The 21,746-nt window shown below is 40.4% G+C and overlaps 1 protein-coding gene across 6 annotated transcripts in view; it reads left to right on the top strand.

Annotated features, from left to right (window-relative positions):
• kank4 (KN motif and ankyrin repeat domains 4) overlaps positions 1-18,785 on the top strand; it is a 76,540-nt gene extending 57,755 nt beyond the window's left edge. For 5 of the 6 annotated variants that reach the window (XM_086223871.1, XM_086223873.1, XM_086223874.1 and 2 more), the window contains 8 exons: positions 260-3,607; positions 6,608-6,701; positions 9,212-9,472; positions 10,659-10,743; positions 11,119-11,338; positions 11,460-11,644; positions 12,183-12,383; positions 14,885-18,785. In XM_086223871.1, the coding sequence (XP_086079997.1) occupies positions 260-3,607; positions 6,608-6,701; positions 9,212-9,472; positions 10,659-10,743; positions 11,119-11,338; positions 11,460-11,644; positions 12,183-12,383; positions 14,885-14,977 (4,487 nt within the window). In that variant the 3' untranslated portion in view covers positions 14,978-18,785. The remainder of the gene's footprint in view (positions 1-259; positions 3,608-6,607; positions 6,702-9,211; positions 9,473-10,658; positions 10,744-11,118; positions 11,339-11,459; positions 11,645-12,182; positions 12,384-14,884) is intronic. The other variant, XM_086223877.1, reaches the window with a different exon arrangement.
• The last annotated feature ends 2,961 nt before the right edge of the window (positions 18,786-21,746 follow it).

Here is a 21,746-nt window from a genome sequence, read left to right as displayed (position 1 = left end):
AAGTGATATGGTTTACATAATGATGCACCGTGTGTGCAGCACAATACAGCCTGTCTGTACAAGTGAGTGAAAATGAATAACTGTACTGGTGATAATGTGTGATTATGTGCATGTTTCAAGCAATTGAAGGTATATATCAATATCAGGCAAACAATTTCAGCTATCATTAGTGGTTACTATTTTATTGTATTAGTACTTGTACTGAAGGAGGAGGAGGAGCTATAACTGACTGATTTGTTTTTGTAATCCTTCATAACAGCCAATGGCTTTCCAACCAAGGCCAATGAAGGTGGTGTTCAGCGGAAGCAGCTCCCCTACTCAGTGGAGACTCCCTACGGCTTCCACTTGGACCTGGACTTTCTCAAGTATGTTGACGATATTGAGAAAGGCAACACCATCAAAAGAGTCCACATCCAGCGTCGTGTCAAGGGCCCACCCAAATTCAGCACTCTACCCAGAAATTTTAGCCTCCCTGGTCATGGAGTCAGGCCAATCCCTAAGGAGAAGGACAGTGCATGGTCTGGGACATCCACCTTGGGGCCAAAGCCAAAATCACGGGTAGCAGAGGTCCAACAAACCTTTGATTTTAGAGCAAGTGAAGGAGGAACTACCAGCCGGGGAGCTGGCTATGTGTCAGCTAAGCCCAGAGAGGAAGGAGGTGCAGGGGCTCAGGGTGCTGAAGAGAAAACTGTGGGAATTCAAAATCGGCCGAACCTGCTTCGGGCGTCAAGCATGCCCATCACATTACAGCAACGGAAAGGTTCTGATTCAAGCAGTCCAGACCGTATTGTGGGAACACCAGAGAATGGTTCAACAGAAAACATGTTCCGGGCATCCCCTGATATAACAGAAAGACGCTGTGTTCCCCAAGACCGCACAGGACTTCACCAGCAGATAACAGTGGCACTGAAGCGGGTCAGAGAGCTGGAGGAACAGGTCAAAACTATCCCTGAACTGAAGGCTCAGATCTGCTCACTGAGGTCAGAGAGGGAGAAACTACTACTACAGCTCCAAGCCGCCCAAGCTCAGGCCCAGGTTTCCACATCCTCCTCTACAACAGCCCCACGTTCAGATTCAGGGACACGAACCCAGTCACAAGGACACAGACCTAAAGAAGGATTTAATTTGCCTCTCGTAACTCAAGCCAGTGGAGTTTTAGAGACACAGAAAGAGAAGCAAATTGTCACTGGTAAAAGCAGAGAGGAGTTACTTCAGGAATCTGTTAGGAGTTCCTCGACACATGAAGAGAGGGAGGGCTTGTCAGAGCAAGCATCTAAGAGACAAACACAGCTGCAAGAAAAGTCCAACATACAAAAAGAGACAATAGGGAGTCCACGGGCTATGAAAGATGCAGAGATTATCAGTATTCAAGATACAGCAGAGGGAGAAAAACCTGAGGGCCCAGATGTCCAGAATTTACGCGAGAAGCTATCAGCACTGGAGGCAAATCTTACTCAGGCTAGCCAAGAGCTGGAGAGAACTAATTCAATGTTGAAAGAGCAAATGGCAGAAAACAAGCTGAAAGAGGAGAAAATATTACAGCTGAGTGAAGGTGTGAGAGTGGAGGTATGTACACCAGAGGCACACAACAGGTCAAGAAGAGAGAGTATTGACACAGGGACAGAGACAGAGAAAGTAAATTACACTAATCAAGAGACAGAGACCGAATCGCCTAGTACAGTAGATCAAGGAACGGACACTGAGAGAATCTGTATTGAAGTGTGTGTACCTAAACCAAGGACTGGGAGCATAGATCAAGGTACAGTGACTAGCAGAGTTGACACTCAAGACCAGGTGACAGGAATGGAGACAGAAGATGCTGCTGTAAGCCCGCCAAGACCCAGAGCCAACAGCATGGAACGGGGCACAGTAACTGAGAGAATCGCCACTCAGGATCAGACAACTGAGACGCCAGTAGCTGAAAGGGTCAACCAAGTCACAGAAACAGAGGGAGAGACAAATCACCCGCTAAGGCCGAGGACAAGCAGTGTAAACAGGGGGACAGAGACAGAAAGGGTGAACACAGTTGACAGGGTAACAGAGACAGAGGTAGCGCAGAGGACAGACCAGCACACTGAGACAGAGGTAGAAAGACGACAAGACAACAATCCAGCCAGACATGCAGAAGCAGAGAGTCAAGTAAGGGAAAATACAAACAGCCAGAGAGGAAACGTTGATGCTGAGGTCAGTGAGCGAGAGGAAGAGAAGGAAGCAAATGAAAGAAGACAATTAGATTACAGAGACACTGGAGATTTGGGAGTTTTAACAGAAAGTTCAGTTGCAGTTGTAAAAAGTGAAGTCGAACAAACTGTAGTTTCAGAAATTGCAAGTCAGGTTGACGGGAAAACAGGTCCACTTGTTGTAAGTTCAGATTCTAAGACTGAAGTTCTTTCTTCACAAAGTGACTCAGAAACAAAAGAAGTAACACCCTTGAACAGTACCTCAACAGAAAATGTTGAAGGGCGGGTTGCATTTGTGACAGAAAGTGAGACTGTATGTGCAACAATCAAAGAGACTGTGGTCACCGATACTGTCATTGTAGTAGCAGAGGAGAAGTCAGCAGTGAAGACAGTCGCTCCAGTAAGACCTCAGAGAGGCCGGCGGCCCTCGGCAGAGCAGGTACAACCATCACCTCCTCAAGTTCAAGCTGCTCCTGTGCGTCCTCGTAGGGGATCCAGTGAAACTCAAGGTCAGCGTTCCCAAGCTGTGACAAAATCCCAGCCCCAGGCACAGTTACAACACCAACCTCCCATCCAGGCGCAGCCCTCTGAACCCCAGGTGAAACGAGAATCCCCATCTACATCTCAGGTTGAGGATAAAACTATAGTTAGAAGGCCTCCTGGGAAGCCAAGTGAAAAACAACCTCAATCACAGCCACAAGTCGAGACTAAGGACCTATCTCCTAGCTCCAGGGAGGTCCAAACCCGGCCCAAATCAATCCAAACCCAGTCTCAAATCTCTTCCACTCGACGGGACTCAAAAGAGCTTAATGCACCACAGAAAGGATCTAGTCTACCACAGCCTTCTAGACGAGGATCGGGAGATGCTCAGACCCGTCCAACACGCCAAGGGTCAAGTGAAGTCCAAACTCAATCTCGAAGAAGTTCTGGTGAAACTCAACCTCCTCCCAAAGATTCCAGTGAGACACAGCCACTTCGTAGAGGCTCCAGCGAGATGGATCAACGTCGTGGCTCTGGAGAAGCCCAGGCCCCGCGTCGGGACACTGGTGAGGCCCAGCCTCCACGAAGAGGCTCCAGTGAGTCACCAACCTCACCTGCAGCTTTGGGCCAAGTAGTTACCCGTTTAACAGGGCTTCTAGGGGAGCAGTGGGCACAGCTGGGAGGCAGCTCTGGTGCCCAACAGACGGCTAGCCAGCAGGAGAGCCCCAGCACACAGAAACAGACGGCAGGGAAAAGAGCAGAGGCAGGAAAGGGAGCATCAGCCAAGCCTGTGGGAAAAGCGGCAACAACAGGGAAACCAGCAGGGAAGCCTGGTCCTTCCAAAATGAGCTCTATTCAGAGTCAATTGGTCAGCTCCCTTAGTGTCCTTTCTGCCTTCTACTCACCGGGCCAGAAATCTGCTGCTGCCAGCAAACAGCAAGAACAAGGTAAGCATGTAATTCAGTTAGCTTCCCATGGTAGTACAGACCAGTACCTGCCCTCCCACCTGGGATGGACGCAGTGAGCTGAATCAGTTTGTTGAAATGATCTTTTCATAGACCATAATTGTATTACCTATAATACTTAATTACTTCCCTCTTCTGATCTCTGATTAACATTTAGATGTACCGTATCCCAGATAGCAGTGCTGTCATTAGCCAGTAGGTTATTGGATCTCATGCCTGGCTGTTTAAGTTGCAAAACTGCTTTGCTGTGGGGGCAAACTGAATATCAACTTCATTTATAGCTAAATAAATCCATAAAAGTCAACGTAAGGGAGTCAAAGTTCTTATAGCTAACAGACTTGAATGCTAAATGGTCAAAAGTAGCCCTTTATATCCCAAATTACCTATAAACACATTTTGAGATATAGTGTAGTCCACTGACTCTGACCACATATTAGTTTGACTCCAGGATAGTATAACAGTCAGGAAGAAGAATTTCATCTCCTCTCTGTTTGAAATTTAATCCCTGTCACCTACATTAGTGCTTTGTCATCTGATGCTTCGCCAGGGGTCTGGCACCTCTGTGATACAGACTTCATGATTTACAGGCACATTTACTCACAAATATATGTATTTATGAACGATTGTTGATTTACAGTAACAGAGGCAAAGAATAGTGAGAGTAGTAATCTGTAAAATCCATCATGAAATAATCCTTTCGGCATCTGGTGGCAGCACATTTGCATGCGTACATGTTTTGTATCACATGGTTATATTGGCTTAGACGGGTCAACGGTCTAACACACACACACACACACACACACACACACGTACTGGAGACTGCACAAATATAAAAGCACTTACAGTACACAGTTGAATGGACACTCAAGTATAGACCCACACACACACACACACACACAGGCACACTCCCTCCCTTGAAATCTCATAGTCCTGTTTATGGCCCAGGAGCGTGAGTACAGAATCACTCTGCTATCACACACATATTTCACGTCCAGAGTTCATTTTAAGTTCAGTGTGTGAACACATTCTGTGTATAGAAGAGTGATTTTAAGTGTTTGTTTCTGGGTAAGTTAAGATATACATCTGTGTTCTCACAGTATCAAGATTTCCCCACGCGTTGGAAAGAGAACCCAGTGCCGTCACATCCAAAGCCTGCCATCACAGTCTAAATCTGGAGATGTGACGACCTTTTGATTGAAACACTTTGAACAGGGAGAAGGTTGAACAATGCGTAGATTTATTCATTAAGCAACAATTAAAATTCAAGTTCTGTCCTAAACCTCTCCTCCTCCCCCTGCTTCTATCCCCCTAGAGATGCTGGATTTAGTATCATTCTTCTTTGATGGTGGTCTTTTTTTGACCCAAAACTGCATCCTTGTGTCCTGCATAAAACATTACAAAGCTTCTGCTCTGTATCAGCTGTCAACAACAGCTAAGACAACCACAATGGGCGTAGAGCCAGTGAGAGTCAGCAAAATAGTCCATGCACAATCAATTATGTGATAGTTACACGTACATGTTGGCCCGTCCAAGTTTCAGCAGGAGTTAAACCTGTACTTATCGCCACAGAATACTTTGGTTGATCTTGAACTATTTTTAGAGCTTACATAGTTAGATAACTTGACCAAAAATACTTAAATCTATCTGAAAATAGTTTGACAGTGTGGTATTGCTTTGTCAAACTGTCTTTGTTTTGTAAGGAGTTTTCAGATGAGGCTCTGGCTTCCTGTTTCTCTGCCGACTCAGACCCAGATACATGCAGAAGCAGGCACATGATGTCTGTATAAATTTGTACAGGGAAATGCAATAAACATGTGCCAGCCAGTTGTCTGGCTCACAATAGCTACAGTAAAATCACTGCATCCAGAGATGGAGTGTGTGGATTATTCTCCTCATCATGTATTGTTCCCATGACCAGCACTGACATGCTCGCAGTGTGTATTTACTTCTTTTTACATTTTTACCCTGGCTCATAGTAGCTACCAGTATACTGCCTTTCCTCAACCCAGAGACATTCAGGAGTAACGGGATCATCGCTGTTTGTCTGACCGTTAGCAGGATTATGTAAAAACTGTGTGGCCAATTTGACCAACCTCGTGCTGGGGTCAAGCATGGGCCAAGTGAGATGACGTACAATTTTGGGGCAGATCTGTTTCACATAGCGAACAATGGCACCGAACACTTATGCACAGGTATGGTAGAGGTGATTATGTTATCACTCATGCAGCTGGCTAAGGGTCTCAAGTGTTCAGGGTTCTTTGAAATATGAAGGGTATCTGTAACTTGTATGTTCCAGCTGTGGATATCAGTTTGCTCTGACTACCAACTTGTCAAATATTCAAGCTTGGTCAGTGGCTGGTTGTGTCAAACTGTGATGGGTATCGATTTTGGACTTGCCGGGCTCTTCAATTGACATGCCCTCCAGCAGCAGTATGACTGCTGACAGCAAAAGATGAAATACGAAATCAAGAAAATAGTCTTTACCCACGTTTGAGTCCAGTTTACTAGAGACGGGTTTGAGATTTGCGTTACATTAATGTAGATTGTTTTTGATGCACATAAAGATTCATATTTCCAAAAGTGAGTTCTTTTTATGGACCACTACAAGAACATTTTACATGACGTTATCACATTTCTAACCAGGTTTTGTGGCTAAACCCAATCAGACTTCATCCATAGATGTATCACAAAACAACACTGTCTTTAAGAACTTTATTTTATTTTTTAAGGCGATAAAGAGTGATGTAGTTATACAGAAGGTATATTTTAAATGGCTGAATGTCAGCATTTTTAAATGTTCATATAAGGCAACAGCAACCTGTATTTTGTGCGTAGGTCTGAGGACTTGGGGAAAATGAAGCCATGTATTTTTTTTCGTCACATCAATTGTGAATGCACACTCAAATTCCACAGAAGCCTCACAATTTTCCCTTCACTCCTTGTGTTTTATCTCTGTCTCTTTCTTGCTCTCCTCTTCACCAGGTCTCAAATCTATTATGAAGAAAAATGGTGTTGCTGACAAGCAGGGGAACAAGGGAGCCAAGAAAAACCTGAAGTTTGTTGGGGTGAACGGAGGGTAATGTTATCTTTCAATCAGTGTCTACTCTGTGTGGTTAATATCCACACGTGGGCTCCAGGATGTTTTTGTGTGTCTGTGTGTGTTGTCTTTATTTTAATCTGTATAGGACAATTAACCCTTAGACATCATCTGGCACAGTTGCACAGTAAGAGTATGATTCAGGTGTACTCATTTTCCAAATGCAGGGATTACATGACTTCACTTTAGAGAACCCTCAGATTTAATGTGTTAGGATTTTTGTCGGATTAGCCAGTTAGCCCAAAAACTGTGTGAAATGTCTGCAGGTAATCCCTAAAGGTGCTGTATGTTGCATGAAAGGAAGCTTGATATTTGGCTCTCCTGTAGAAGATGCACGTGAGCGGGGGATGAAATAATTTAGCGCTCACCCTTTCGACTCACAAGTCTGCTTCATGCTGTTACACACCAAGGCTGGTTTGATGACACACTTCCCTGAATTTGACCTCTCTGCTGCTACCACTAGAGTGAATGTGTGTGAAGTGAAGTACATCTTTTACATTATGTGATGTGTATGTTGATTTTTCTCGCTATTGATAATACCACAAGCGTGCTTGTGTCAGCGGATAGAGAGAGAGGGAGAGAAAGCAAGAGAGAGAGGTTGTATGTGCTCATAAAAGATTCATTTTAAGAGTGAGCAGATGTGGTTTGTTGCAAGAATAAAGCCAGCAGATAGATAACTCTTTCTGGCTGGTCTGTCAGAGCTAACATATTTGTTTACAGCTTGACAACATATAGACATCACATCCCATGATTCCTATACATTACCTTAACTGCTCTTTGGCTTACCTCAGTTATTAACCTACATGTATTTCAATTTAACCAACCAGACAGTTGGTAATGGCAGTAAAATGCAATAAAAAGAGGTGTGTCTTCTTTGTGAGGTCCAGTAATAATACCTGGTACTGATTACATGCAAGCCGTAGGAAAATGAATCTTTTCTTTCAGTCTATTAGAAGAAATGATCCTTTATCCATTCAAATATTCATATAAAGTCATGAAATGCAATCAGACAAGGTGTGTCTTTTTTTGTCCATTCTAGTAATAATAGCTGGTATTTATTTGGAGTTGCTTATATGGCATGGGAGCTATTGACAAAACCACAATGAATTTTCCATTAAAAATGAAGATGCAGTTAAACTGTTTAAAGAGAGGCATGTCTCATTTCTCAAGTCTAGTATTAATATCTGGTATGGCTTGAGAGCCCCAGGGTCACTTCATTCAAGCTGTTGAGAAAAAGAGGAGTTTTCAGAAAAGTATTTATGCTGAAGCTTGAGTTAATTAATGCAGTGGTTCTTTATTTTTTATTCTCTGCAGGACCACACATCCGATTCAAGAAAACTCAAAACATTTTGCGTTTTCCATGGCAGAGGTTGTGCTCTGCAGAATGCTCCCTCTAGCTAGAAAAGTTAATTCTTCCGATATAGAGAAACGAAGCAAATTGGCTCCCTACTGGGCCCGACCCCTCTCTTCTCGAAGCTTTAAACTCTGTCCTCCACCCGGTCGAAACCCTTCCTACACCAGTCATATATTACATATTCAAACAGCAGAGTTCTAGATTGATACGAACATAGACTAAATATGGAGTCAAGGATCTTTTATTGTTGTTATTATGATATGTTTATTTTAACTGTGTTAATTTTAGTTTTGCTTTTGAGGCTAACTCTTCTTTGAATGACTTTATATAGAATGAGACTGCTATGTCAGACAACAATATTTTCTCTTACTATACTTAGTTTTCCACCCACACCAGGAAGTGTTAAATTTATATTTCTTCCTTTTTGAATGATCTCCTACCCCAACATTGCTCTCCCCTGAGATCCTCTGGAATCTAGAGAATGTTGTGGGCCCCGAGCACGCGCATGCGCGCGTGTGTGTGTGTGTGTGTGTGTGTGTGTGTGTGTGTGTGTGTGTGTGTGTGTGTGTCTGCAACATAACTGTGAATCAGCTGCATTCAATATAAGACTTTATCTGATCAATGGCACCCACACAGGTTCCTTCATTATACACCCCAATGATTCCCCTCACCCACGCGCGCACACACACACACGCGCGCGCGCGCTTAATCGGCTCCCTCGACAGCTCTGAATACATCGTCATCCTCCCACTCTGAACAAGGCTGTATTTTGTTCAAGGCTCCATATGTGCAAACACATCTATGGACTTTTATGTGTATGTTTAACTCGGTAGGATGTTTTAGCTTTGTGGGCCAAGGTTGCTTTAAACAAGCATCTTCTTCATGTCACACGAGAAGGGAATGACCTGTTAGTGTTCGTCTACATTCATTGCTGGGTGTTTCTGTGGTTTGGGTGCATTTGTGTATGTTTCATTTCTATACACACAAGGGAGAAACGTGAGATAAATCCCCCAAAGCTCATAACAAATCAGATGTGTGTAACTAGTGAATATTTTTCTCAACTTTTTGAAATCATATTATATCACTGAACACAGAAAAGCTCATTCACTTTCAATGTATGTGGGTCCCCTTCCAGCTACGAGTCCACATCCAGTGAGGAGTCCAGCGGAGATGAGAAGTTGAAGGTAGAAGCAGAAGAGGAGGACAGCTCAGAGCCAGAGGAGGAAGAGAAGGAGCCTCCGCCAGCAGTGACGCCCGAGGAGGGAGCAGAAGCATGTGGGAAGGATACAGAACTCTTACGTGAGGAAGGAGGTGCAGCGGCCCCAGACAAGGAGAGTGAACGAGGCCTGCTGGACCTGGAGAGTAGCCATGAGCTGATGGAGGAACTGGCTGGAGGGTGAGAGGCGCAGTGAAGAGGCAGCCAGCCACTCAAGCTTATTCAACATCGTCTGGGAGAATATTACTTTATGATTCAGCTGACAAATGCATTTTGCATTTTAAAAGACTACACGGTCGCCAGTTTACATTTAATTCACAAACAATGCCAACGAGATACACTCCCGGTGATGAGAGGAGATGGTGACTCCCCCTTACACATGATGACGCAATGTATTTGAGCAATTATTTAATTAAGATTTATGTACTCAGATTCTTAAAGCATACAAAGACATTTGGAACATGCGTCCACATTGGTGCAGTTTGTGTAAATACATGTAAAAGTCCAACACAAAACACAATAACACTTTAAACTGAGACATAATGGACTTTGGTGGATGTTGTCACCATCCTTGGACAAGGGCAGTGTGTGCAAACCGGTGAATGTGTTTTGCAGACATGTGGGCACTGATTGCAAATCCACGGCCACCACATTTTGGGAATTTGAAGGCACAGATTACCATATCGTGGGCATAAATTGTAAATCTGTGAGCACAGTGTACTAATCCGTATTTGTGAATTATGAATCTGAGCACACACTTTATAAGCACTAAAAACTTTTGAATAAAACTTTCACCTTCTCACCCCAGTACTCTCACCATAATAGAGGTATCAAATTGCCGATCCACTCACACTCACACACACACACACACACACACACTCACACACACACACGCACATACACGCACACACTTCTTCCCATTAAGCCTTAAGTGCCAGGAGTGTGGGGCTGTCCTCCCTGTCACTGAGACTTATTTGTCTCAGGTATGTGGAGGGCCGAGGGGCGCCTGGGAGAAGGCTGGGCTTATATTAAATCATCACTCAGCACCTGTCAGATTATTTGTATGTGTGTGTGCTTGGGAATATGTGTGTATTATCACTTGCAAACAGAACACAATGAAAGTGTGACTCACTCTGGCAACAATATGTACAGCCTGAGATGTGGAGCATGAAGGATGATAGGATGGAGCACTTAAGGGGTTTTATTTATTCATTTATTGTCTCTGTCACATTAGTTGTCCTGATGACTGTAAATCCATATCAAACCTGAAAAAAGAAAAACCAAACAAAGATGAAGAGTGTTAGAAACTTTTTACTCTCTGTGATATTTAAATTTTTATGCTCTGTTTTGTTTTTTGTTTTTTCAGGGAAAAAGTTGACAAGGCATTTATAGATGCTTGTCTTTATGTAAAGGACCGCATGGAGGAGGTTTCATCCCCGGATAAAGAAATGGCAAGTCTTTTGGCTGCTTTTCAGATTATTATTTAGAATTAAGGAAAATTCGTTTGCACATATCAAATCGGTTTTCCTTCGTATTTAAAAACAACAGCTGTAAAACTATTCAAACCCTGTACAGGCTTTTGCTGTGTGCATGTTTCCTTCACTGATGATAAAGACTAACATTGTTTGGCAAAAAAATGCTTCAGGTTCTTTTTGGATGTTCTTTTAGAGCTCTGTGACCTCAAGGAGAGAGAGAAATGTGGCGTTATTTGATTTACTGAACTGTTCTTTCAAAAATGTTCAATGAACTATAAGAATGCTGCCACTGGCTTTTCTATTATTTGTTATTTCTATTATTATCATTTTCTCTCCTTCCTCTGTCTTCAGCGTCAAGTTTTGGTGGTCCTCTACCAAGAGTGGTTCAAAGTATCCAGTCAGAAGGACTCTCAGGCTGATACCGTCAGATTATACCTGCGTCAGGTGGGCTTGACCACGCCTACTCTTCTACCCTATGTGGTTAACTTGACAGACGGGAACGGGAATATGGCTCTGCACTACAGCGTGTCACATTCTAACTTCCCTGTGGTCAAACTGCTGCTGGATACAGGTGAGATGCAAAGATAATGACTAATATTGCAGCATAACCCTGCACATATTACTAACTTCCTTGATGTGTGTGTGTGTGTGTGTGTGTGTGTGTGTGTGTGTGTGTGTGTGTGTGTGTTCAGGTCTATGTGAGACAGACAATGTGAACAAGGCAGGCTATACTCCAGTGATGCTGGCCGCTCTCACGCCAGCTGACAGCCCTGATGATCTGGAGGTGGCGCAACAACTCCTGAGACTCGGCGATGTTAACGCACGTTCCAGACAGGTGCGACGCTGCACAGTAGCATCTGAGCTAACAGGCTCCCTGGTGTGTGTTCATTTAATTACTGGAATATGAAAGGATTCACTGTATTCTATGAAGCACAGGAAGAAATTCACAGAATGGAAGATCATCTGAAAAATACTCTGGATGTCAGGAATTTTTTTAGAAGTAGGTCGCATTGCAGGGTTACACTATAATGTCAGCTGTTTTTTCTTTTTCTTTTTTACAGCTGTGCCATCTTTAATGCCAGCTAAACATTGTTAAGAGGAAGGGAGTAGCGTTTTAAACCACGGAAGCATAATGAGGTCACAGGAACCTGTAAATGTGCAGTATGCTCATTTTTGAATTCAATAACTAGGTGTAGTTTCTCTTCATTTTTTTAGAAATTAACTTCCTCTAGCATTTTGCCACCCCATATTATATTCAGTTAAACTTTATTCCTGTCTTTTTCACCCATCTGACTGAGAATTCTCCTGTTCCTCTGTCCTTGTGTGCCGACCTGCATGGCTGTCCTCGTCTCCCCTGAGGCTTGTCCCCTGACTGTTTTAACTGTAATCCTCTGTATTTCTCACTCTTTCTCCAGACGGGCCAGACGGCTCTAATGCTTGCGGTGAGCCATGGACGCCTTGCTATGGTGAAACTGCTGCTGAGCTGTGGTGCAGATGTAAATGCCCAGGACCGCGAGGGCTCCACAGCTCTGATGTGCGCCAGCGAACACGGACACACTCACATTGCTCGACTGCTGCTGGAGACGGGTCACTGTGACGTTGGCCTCACAGATAAGGTAAACTGTGAAGATGAAATTATTCTACCCACTGGAAGTAGCGAGATGTGTCAGCTCTTACTCCAGAATTGGGACAGTATGAACGTGACGTGAGATTTTGTTTGGTTTGACATATCAGACCTCTTTAACATGCTTTATTTTTAAAATGTATACAGTATTTTATCTGTCCTACAACTTGGTATAAAAGTAAGTCCTTTTTTGGGGGGTTATACTGCCCATCTGGCAGATATGGCAAATATGAAGTGCCCACTACAGAAAGAGCACATGCATAAATAAATGTTCATGATATCATTTTTCCTCAGTGGCTAAATGAAGTCACACGGTGGCTGGTGCACATACTGTAGTACTCTATCTAGGTTACTGATGCTGCTTTCTCATCTGACATGCCTGTATCAAGACTCTGGCTTACTTGCCAGCCACACACACTTTTGCTGCTGTTCATAATAGCATTTCATAAGACCCAAGCACATGCACACCAGCACCCATCCAGTGATCGAGTAAAGTCGGTCATTTGTTGACTGACAAATCACAATTTACACTTTACACTCAGAGGCCATCTACAACCGCACCGTTTTCATAGAATTACATCCAAATGAGGTTAAAAGAATAGGTTTTTTTTTCTATATTCACCCTGAATACACAATAATGAAAAGACAAGCCAGGGTAGTTAAGCAGCTGTGCAGCTGAGCTGAGCTAAAGTCAACAACAACAACCCTGAGGAGCTTTTACACAGTCAAGACAAACCAAGATTAAGTGAAGATTAAATAAGGTAAACAAACAACATTCCCTTTTATAAACAGTAGACAGTGTTTACACATTTTTCTCATTATACTCAACATTAAAAACATCGACACCATTTGCATTACTTGAATGTAAAAACACAACCAGCAAACAACCATCTTAGTTAAGTTTTGGTTGGATCCGGATTTGACTGTTCCTTGTGGGTAACTCGGAAGATGTGTGTACACAGACATATTCTAAACCTTAATCAGCCTGGAACAATTTGTTTTGACTCCAAGACAAAAAAACAAGCGTACACACTGACTTTAGTGATACCGTAACACGAGACAAACAACTCGTAACTGAACAAATGAAGAACGGCTGACGCTATGACAGGATGCTTAAAATTATGTGCAGGCAATTCAAGCAGCTTGTGACCCCTGCTTTCCATTAGAAGAATAAAAACGATGAAGGACGTTGCACACATCATAATGCATTTCGAGCTCAGTTGATCAAGAAAATTTACAGCTGCGTTGTTCAGTTTATGTTTCAGCAGCACACACCCAGTCTTTACAGAGATGGACATGAAAGTGCCTTTATTTTGTTGAGGATTCCACTGCCAGTGGAAACATGGAATGGAGGGCACAGATGTAGATTTAGCATCTTCTTTTCTCAATTTTGATACCTTGGATGATTGCAAATACATTGTGAAATGATTTTGCTAATTAACAAGTGAATCTCTGCACCGTAGATGGCCACGTGGATCAAAACTAAGTTAACAGAGTCCTTATTTGGTCGATGATATTTAATTTATACTCATGTTTAAATCTACGGTGTATTCTCACTCCTAGTTGTCGTTTAACAAAATCATTTAAAATGCAGTTCAAGCTAAAATGGGATCACTGGGATCCATCCATCCATCCATCCATCCATTTTCTAAACTGCTTATTCATTAAGGGTCACAGGGGGGTGGAGCCTATCCCAGCTAACATTGGGTGAGAGGCGGGGTTCACCCTGGACGGGTCTTCAGTCCGTCGCAGGGCCATCAGGAGAATTAGGGGCTCAGTATCTTGCTCAAGTACACTTGGACATGGTCACCGGGGGAAGTGGGGATCGAACCCTAACCACTCTACCTCAGAGCCATGCCGCCCCCAATGTTGAAAGATTATTACTGCAAAAATGAGAATGCTTAAGGTGACAAACCATTACTGCGCTGATGAAGTATTCAACATGTGCTGATCAATTTAGACTCTAACGCGAGTGAGACTGTCACTTTTTACCCTGGTGCTGCAACATATTGCCTTTAGGAGAACAGGTTTAACGACATCTTCTATTTAAGTGTCTGAATTTTTTATATCCTTGACGCTCTGCTGTGGAACATTTGTTTCGTTTTTGTTTTTTTTTTCTCCTTCATAACATCCCTACAAAACCTCCCAGTGATTATTTAACCAAGATTTATTACACAGGCAATTTCCTCATGATGCAAAGAGGCTTATCACTGACAATTATAGTCTTTGTTGCATATGTTGATGTTAAATTTGGAAACCAAATAATAAGATCACCTTTTCACAACCATGACACATCATAATCCCATTGCTAAAATGGCAAAATACCAAGATCTCCCAGCTCTTCAAATGATGTTTATAGCATAATAGTGTTACCTGGCAGTCGCAGGGTAGAGACGCCAGTTGCCGGAGAAAACTGACACAACACTGCCACTGTCAGGATAAGAAGATTCACTGCAATGTTTTTGAGAGATTCTCTGTCTGTGTTTCCTCCAGAATGGACAGACAGCCCAGTCAGTGGCGGAGGGAGCCGCCCACCAGGACATAGTTGACCTTCTGAAGGCTCAAACCTCAGAGTCCCTCCTCTGAGCCAAGCTGATACTGCAGACTCCTCCAAAACCAACTGCCTGTTTCTAAGACCTTCTCTGCCAACAAACATAGTGGGAAAAAGCTGAAGTAAAAAAACAACAAGAAAACCAGGCCATTATCTGTATGACGATTGAAAAAGGTGCATCTGCTCTGTTTACCCTGGAGCTGTGAGAGCTCACACACACAAAACCTCTGAGACTGGATGGTCCAACTAAGTACCCCCACATTTTTTCTTCCACATCTTTGCCAACATGCCCCCCTGGGTGTCTTTCGATATGCTGCATCAACCACTCTGTGGACTTGTGGACTGACAAACGGGGATGGTGGCATTATCTAGGGATGAGTCTACACACACATATATATATATATATACATATATATATATAGGGAGAGTATAAATAAAGAGTGGCAAGTGGACGAAGATACGAACTGCTGCTTCTTATCGTCAAACTAGCTCTTCAAGCGATATTCTAAGCACATGATCTACCTTTTAAATCTAATACAAATACGACATTTCTTTTATTTTTCTTTATCATTGACATATTTTTTTATTTTACATGTTTGGACATAAGCCATTACTGAGAACATAGTATATGTAGAATGTTATTCTAACAGATTATAATCATATACAAACACAGAATCTGTATTTTCTACTGCACTTTTTTATTGTGTTTGTGTAAATAGTCCTCTCTAATATCCATGAAAGTATAAATAAATGTGTCTCAGAGAGTGGGAATTAGACAACAGTAGAGTATTTCCCATCACCCAGTAGATATTTGACATCATTTCATATATGAATTTTTTTTTGTCATCATGTTTTTTCGTGTATGTGAATTTCAACTGCAATCAGATGGAGATGAAATGTTTGACACAAAGGAAGTGATTTTTTTATAACCAGAATATAACCTGACTATATAAAGATATCGGTGTTGTTTTTTTACCAGGAAGATTGTACCAGGTGCTGCATGATGTTATACATTTACTCCCTCTTTTGGCTGTCCTATAATACTAAACAACAGTATGTTATAATACTGTCTAATTAACATCTTTCTCCATCCTTCACTTCAAATATGTCTTGTTCGCCTGCTCGTTACCAATCAATCAAATCATGTATGCAACAAAGTGCACAAATGAATGAATGTCAGGCTGGCAGATACATTCCAAGAAACAAATGTAGCAAGTATTATTATTCTGGCATGGATCACTGGACTAACAAAGACTGTCAGTGGATACGGAGGGTATATAACTGCGTCTGGGTATATAACTGCGTCTGGGTATTTTTACCATGTGTGACAACATAAATATAAGAGTGGGATTTGCCTGACTATAACAATTCTGTTCCTGCCTCTGTACAAAAACAGCAACTTTACAAGATGGAAAAGGATTGTTAATGATCTGTAGTCCAAGATGAAGCAATATAAATGGAATACAAGCGTAACACTCAGATATTGAGTAGGTTGGTTGGCTGTGTTTCAAGGCAGAATCAGATGGTCGTTCTGTATTTGTAGAGGTGTGATGTTTTCAAGGAAGTTTGTTCTTCTCTTGTTTACTGAAAGCTTACACCCATGTTCCTGGGAGCACCCGTGTGATAAGATGTTTACATGCATTGTTCTATATTACAACTTACAACCGTTCCCTTTCAGTGACCACTGCCTGTTCAGTGGGGTCAGGAAGAGTTCTCTTTCTCCTCCCACTTCTGTTCAGTGTGGGGGGGTGTGCAACAAGTGGAGATACTCACTACTGGAGGGGAGCTTTAAAAGAACACAAAAAAAGCCCATTTAGAGACCCACACAGGCCACCAGTTGCTTGTTAGCTTAGCACAGTGAATGGTTGTGGATGGACAGGTTAGCATACCTCTGTAAAAAAGTCATCAAATAAATAAAATTCAATTGGTTTGTCTAGAAGTGCTCACCTTCACCCACCCACAGTCGGCTTTATAGGCATCAACAATGTTTAATTGTGTGTCTGATTCTCTCTCTCTTTCTCTCTCTCTCTCTCTCTCTCTCTCTCTCTCTCTCTCTATATATATATATATATATGTAGTGTACAAAGCATTTCATTGAAAATGTTATGCACAGAAGTAGTGATATTAATGCAATTTTGTATAAAAGTGTATTTGTTGAATTTTGTTTGAGGTATGCTATCCTGCCCATTTACTACCATTCATTGTGCTAGGCTAACTAGCAGTCAGCTAATCTCTGTGGGTCTCAGCTCCCTAATTCCCACGCAGAGGAGTGTATATCTTCTTGCCAGGTTCTGGGGAAGATGGCAAATATGTGCATCTGCAGCCCCCCCCCCTAAAAAAAAAACCTAAAAAAAAAAAACCAACCTTTAAATTAGGTTAAAAGAGTTTGTTACAGTCACTGAGGAGGTGATAAAAAGTGGAAATCCCTCTCAGTTGAACATCTGCCAGGTGTGTGTGGTCTAAGAAGACCTAGCTTGCATTAAAATAACTCTTGTCTATTTATGCAAGACTGTTTGATCCCAAAGTCTGGAAAATCACACCTCACTTGCCAATGTATGAGGCACATGGAGATAAAAGTTATGCACAATGAGAGCCCTGCAATAAATCTGTCCCTCACGAGGATTACAATATTTTTATCAAATCTGTTTGAGATAAATGTTGATTTATTTTATGGAAGATGTAATTTGCGGCGCTCTTGAACTGTATAAATCTACAGAGAGAGGTGTTTCAAGTATTTTATCAACTCTTAATTCATATAAATGGGACAAAATATTCCCTTCCATATTTATTTAGCAGTGTCCCCCTCTGAGACACAGCGTTTTCTAATCCTGCTAATCCTGCAGCAGTTCTCTCATTCAGTACTCTATAAATGTGGGTGCTAACATGGAAGACATAAAGAAAGACTATTATTCTCTTATGCATCTTCATAATATAGTTTTATACTGTGACCACATTAACTGAGCAACAGTAGCGTAGCAATCAGATAATAATCTTCAGTTGCAGAATTGCACAGATTTAATCAACAGAGGTTACACAGGATCAGAAAATATTAATTATGATAATAATAATTATTTCTTAGCGCATCCTTGAATTTGTATTGTTAGATATTAAGGAACAAATGTCACACTTGAACATTTCCTTCCCACATTTCAGACAAAGCAAGGTCGGACGTGTGCTGTGAGAGATTCTGGTATATCTGGTCTTCCGTGCCTGTGTATTCACTCTTCATGGAAGTCACACCCATATGTTTAATCCGGTGTGACCCAGATGTAAGAAGGTTTCATCACTGGCTAAACACCAAAGACCTGAAATTAAATCTGCTTCACATGGGGTTAAATATATGTTTTATCTGTTCCTGTGAATCCAGCCAAATACATGTACATACAGTATTGTGAAAAATATATAACAAGTATTGTCTGACAGTTTGCGCTACAAATTATATTAAGTATTTATTCAAAATGCTATATTTTTTACCATATATATAAATATATAGTATATTAATGTATGCATGGAAAACTATTCCAGTGAAATTCGGGGTCTTAGCTGTGGATGTGATGATGTGATTTCTGGGTCGTGAGCTGGCTGGGTGGTTCTGTGTGATTTCACGAGGTTGTGGAAGGTGTCATTTGCCCTGAAATGCAAACTTTTATCATTTGTGGGCAAATATGAAGCAGATTCAGGTTTTGTTAAGGGTAACGTCTGCATCATATGAATCCTACAATAATAACTGAAGTGTATATGTATGACAGAGTCAAACTTGTACCTCTCTGTAATATTCCTTGTACAACGGGCTTGTATGTTACAAACCAGTGAACTACTTCCAAATAAATAAATATTACAATTTAAAAACTCCTTCATTGTGTATTTTGTGCCTACATTTTACTTCCAGCAATAAAGAAAAATCCACTTTAAACTCGAGATCCTGGTTGTAGTCCGTTTATAAGCTTTTCCCTCCGTGATATGTTCATGAGGAAGTGTCTTTTTATTCTACCAAAAGCAACATAGCACTCGAATAAAACCCCCATGAAATTTCAGTTTTTAATGTATTTTCCTAATTGATTTCATTTACTTGGTCAGTTCTATAGCTGACATCAACTGAAAATATAAATAAAAACAAAAGTACTTTTTTTGAAGAAGAAGAAGAAGAATAAAACAGAGAACCAATTCAGGCAGATGATTAAATTCAGCCAGTGGTGAAGCACACATTTAACCTTTGACCCCTTGTACACTTCACCTCTCTCCGGAGCGTAGGTTTTGGATCTTGTAGCTTCAGCGATGATGGGTGGATCACTGGGTGTTTGTGGGGGTGCCACTGACAGAGGTGGACCTGGGCGGTCCTGCCTTGGTTCTATGACTGATGGAAGTTTAGAGACACCAGTAACCAGAAACCAGTAACCAGTAACCTGTAACAAAACTGATGGCAATCAACACATGAGGAATGACCGCAACCATAGTAACGCACAGTCATGATGTCATCAGAGGGTAAGTGCATGTTAATTTCATTTGTGGATTCAGGTGCACAATCTGGTACTTATTTCAATCTGTTGCTCATTTATAATTTAAATATGATACATTGTTTATTCATTAGGGGCAGTGTTGGTAACTGGCATCTGAGTTTGCTTGGTGTGTGTGTGTGTGTGTGTGTCATGGTCCTAGTTGTGTGCTTTTTTAAAATTCTAAATCCCAGGTTGTGTACATGTACTGTATTCAGCTGAATATTAAATCACAACTCTAAATTTTGGAGCTCCATCACTGGAAAAATGAGCAGCTTCCAACCTGTTCCTGATAAACAAACAAACAAAACCTCAAACTGAGCCTTACATGTTCATGTTCAAACACTAATGAACTTGGAAAAATTCAGTTTCAAACTGGAGTTCTGTGGCGACGTCAGAAATAATTCCAGGACTAACACAGAACATTGGAGAGCTCAGTGTATCCTGAAGGTTCCTAATGAAAGGTTCTACATCCAGGAGAGAGAGAACTTTCAAACTGACCCTCGGTCAGCTGCAAACTCCTTGTTTGAACTAAGTATGGAGAGAGATTTGTGCTTATATTGACAGGCATTGAAACACACTAAATAAATACAGAACCCTACATTAAAAACCAACATGACTATTACTGGACCACCTGAAAAAAAAACACTTTTTGTCTTTTTGGGTCAACTTTATTTCTTTTATACATCCATACACACATATACACACATACATACATATATACACACTGTGATGTCAGGTCCCTTGTCTGTGTTATCTGTGTCTGTCTGTGTGTTGGGTGGTGGGTGTGTCCTTGTGTCTACATACATACATACAAATATATACAAATACATATATATGTATTGAAATACACACATATGTGTGTTTATATGTGGGTATGAATATATGTATGTGTATAAATGTGTATATCTGTGTACAGTATATGTGTGTTTTTTTTGAATGTATATATGTTAATAGACATATATGTATGAGTATGTACACACATATACACACGTAAATATATACATGAATATATACAATACATATATACATACAAATATATACATGAATATATTAACATACATATATACATACAAATATATACATGAATATATACACATACATATATATTTCCACATTCATATATAAATATATACAAAATGCATATATGTCTATACGCATATATTCAGAAATACACATATACATACATAAATATACACACACATTATACGTATATTTATACAAAAATGCATATATACATATATACACTTACAAACATACATAGCCACACAAATATACAGTATATACATGTATAAACATACACATTCATATATATATATATAAATATAAAAATGTCCATACATACATACATACACACACACATATGAGTGTACATGTATGTATGTATGTATCCGTGTGTATATATGTGTGCGTTTAAGTACGATTATGTACATACTCATGTATATCTATGTGTATACACATATATATATACACACATATATAAAAACATATATACATGAATATATACACGTACATGTATATCTACAAATATACACATAAATATATACTCATACATATATACATACACACATGTGTACACATACATATGTACATAAATATTGAAAATGCATATATATTTATATACACATATAAACATAAAAACACTTTTTCTGAAATATATATATACTTATACATTCACACACATATATACATATATAAACAAATACATTTATGCATATATAAATACATATGTACACATGAATAAATGCCCACATAAATGTGTACTTACATATATACACATTCGTATTCACACACAAATATATAAATACATATATAAATATATACATTCACACATATATACAAACATATACACACATAGGTACATACATACACACATATGTGTGTATGTATGTGTGTATGTATAGAGGTATATACATATATGTATAAACACATACATATACATATACACATATATACATATGTACATACTAATACTTACAAAAATATAAACACATACATATATGCATTTCTGTAAAAAAGTATATACATGAATACACATTCATATATAGATACATAAATACATTTACATGTACATAGTATACATTGTACATGTATATACATATTTACATATATGTAAATAAAGATAAATATACACATATGTACGTGTAGGTGAACATATACACATGTATGTACATACACATATACACATAAGCATATATATTTATAAATACATATATGAATATATGTCTTTGTATGTAAAATATATATACATATACACATATATAGATGTATTGTAAACACACACACATATATATATTATCAATGCTTACGT

Source organism: Aulostomus chinensis, chromosome 14, assembly GCF_037954235.1.
Source record: "Aulostomus chinensis isolate RoL2024-O1b breed Wild chromosome 14, RoL_Achi_v1.0, whole genome shotgun sequence".
In the NCBI taxonomy this organism is placed as follows: domain Eukaryota; kingdom Metazoa; phylum Chordata; class Actinopteri; order Syngnathiformes; family Aulostomidae; genus Aulostomus; species Aulostomus chinensis.
The sequence above is the reverse complement of the archived record's forward strand: the minus strand, read 5'-3'. Positions and strand labels throughout refer to the sequence as shown.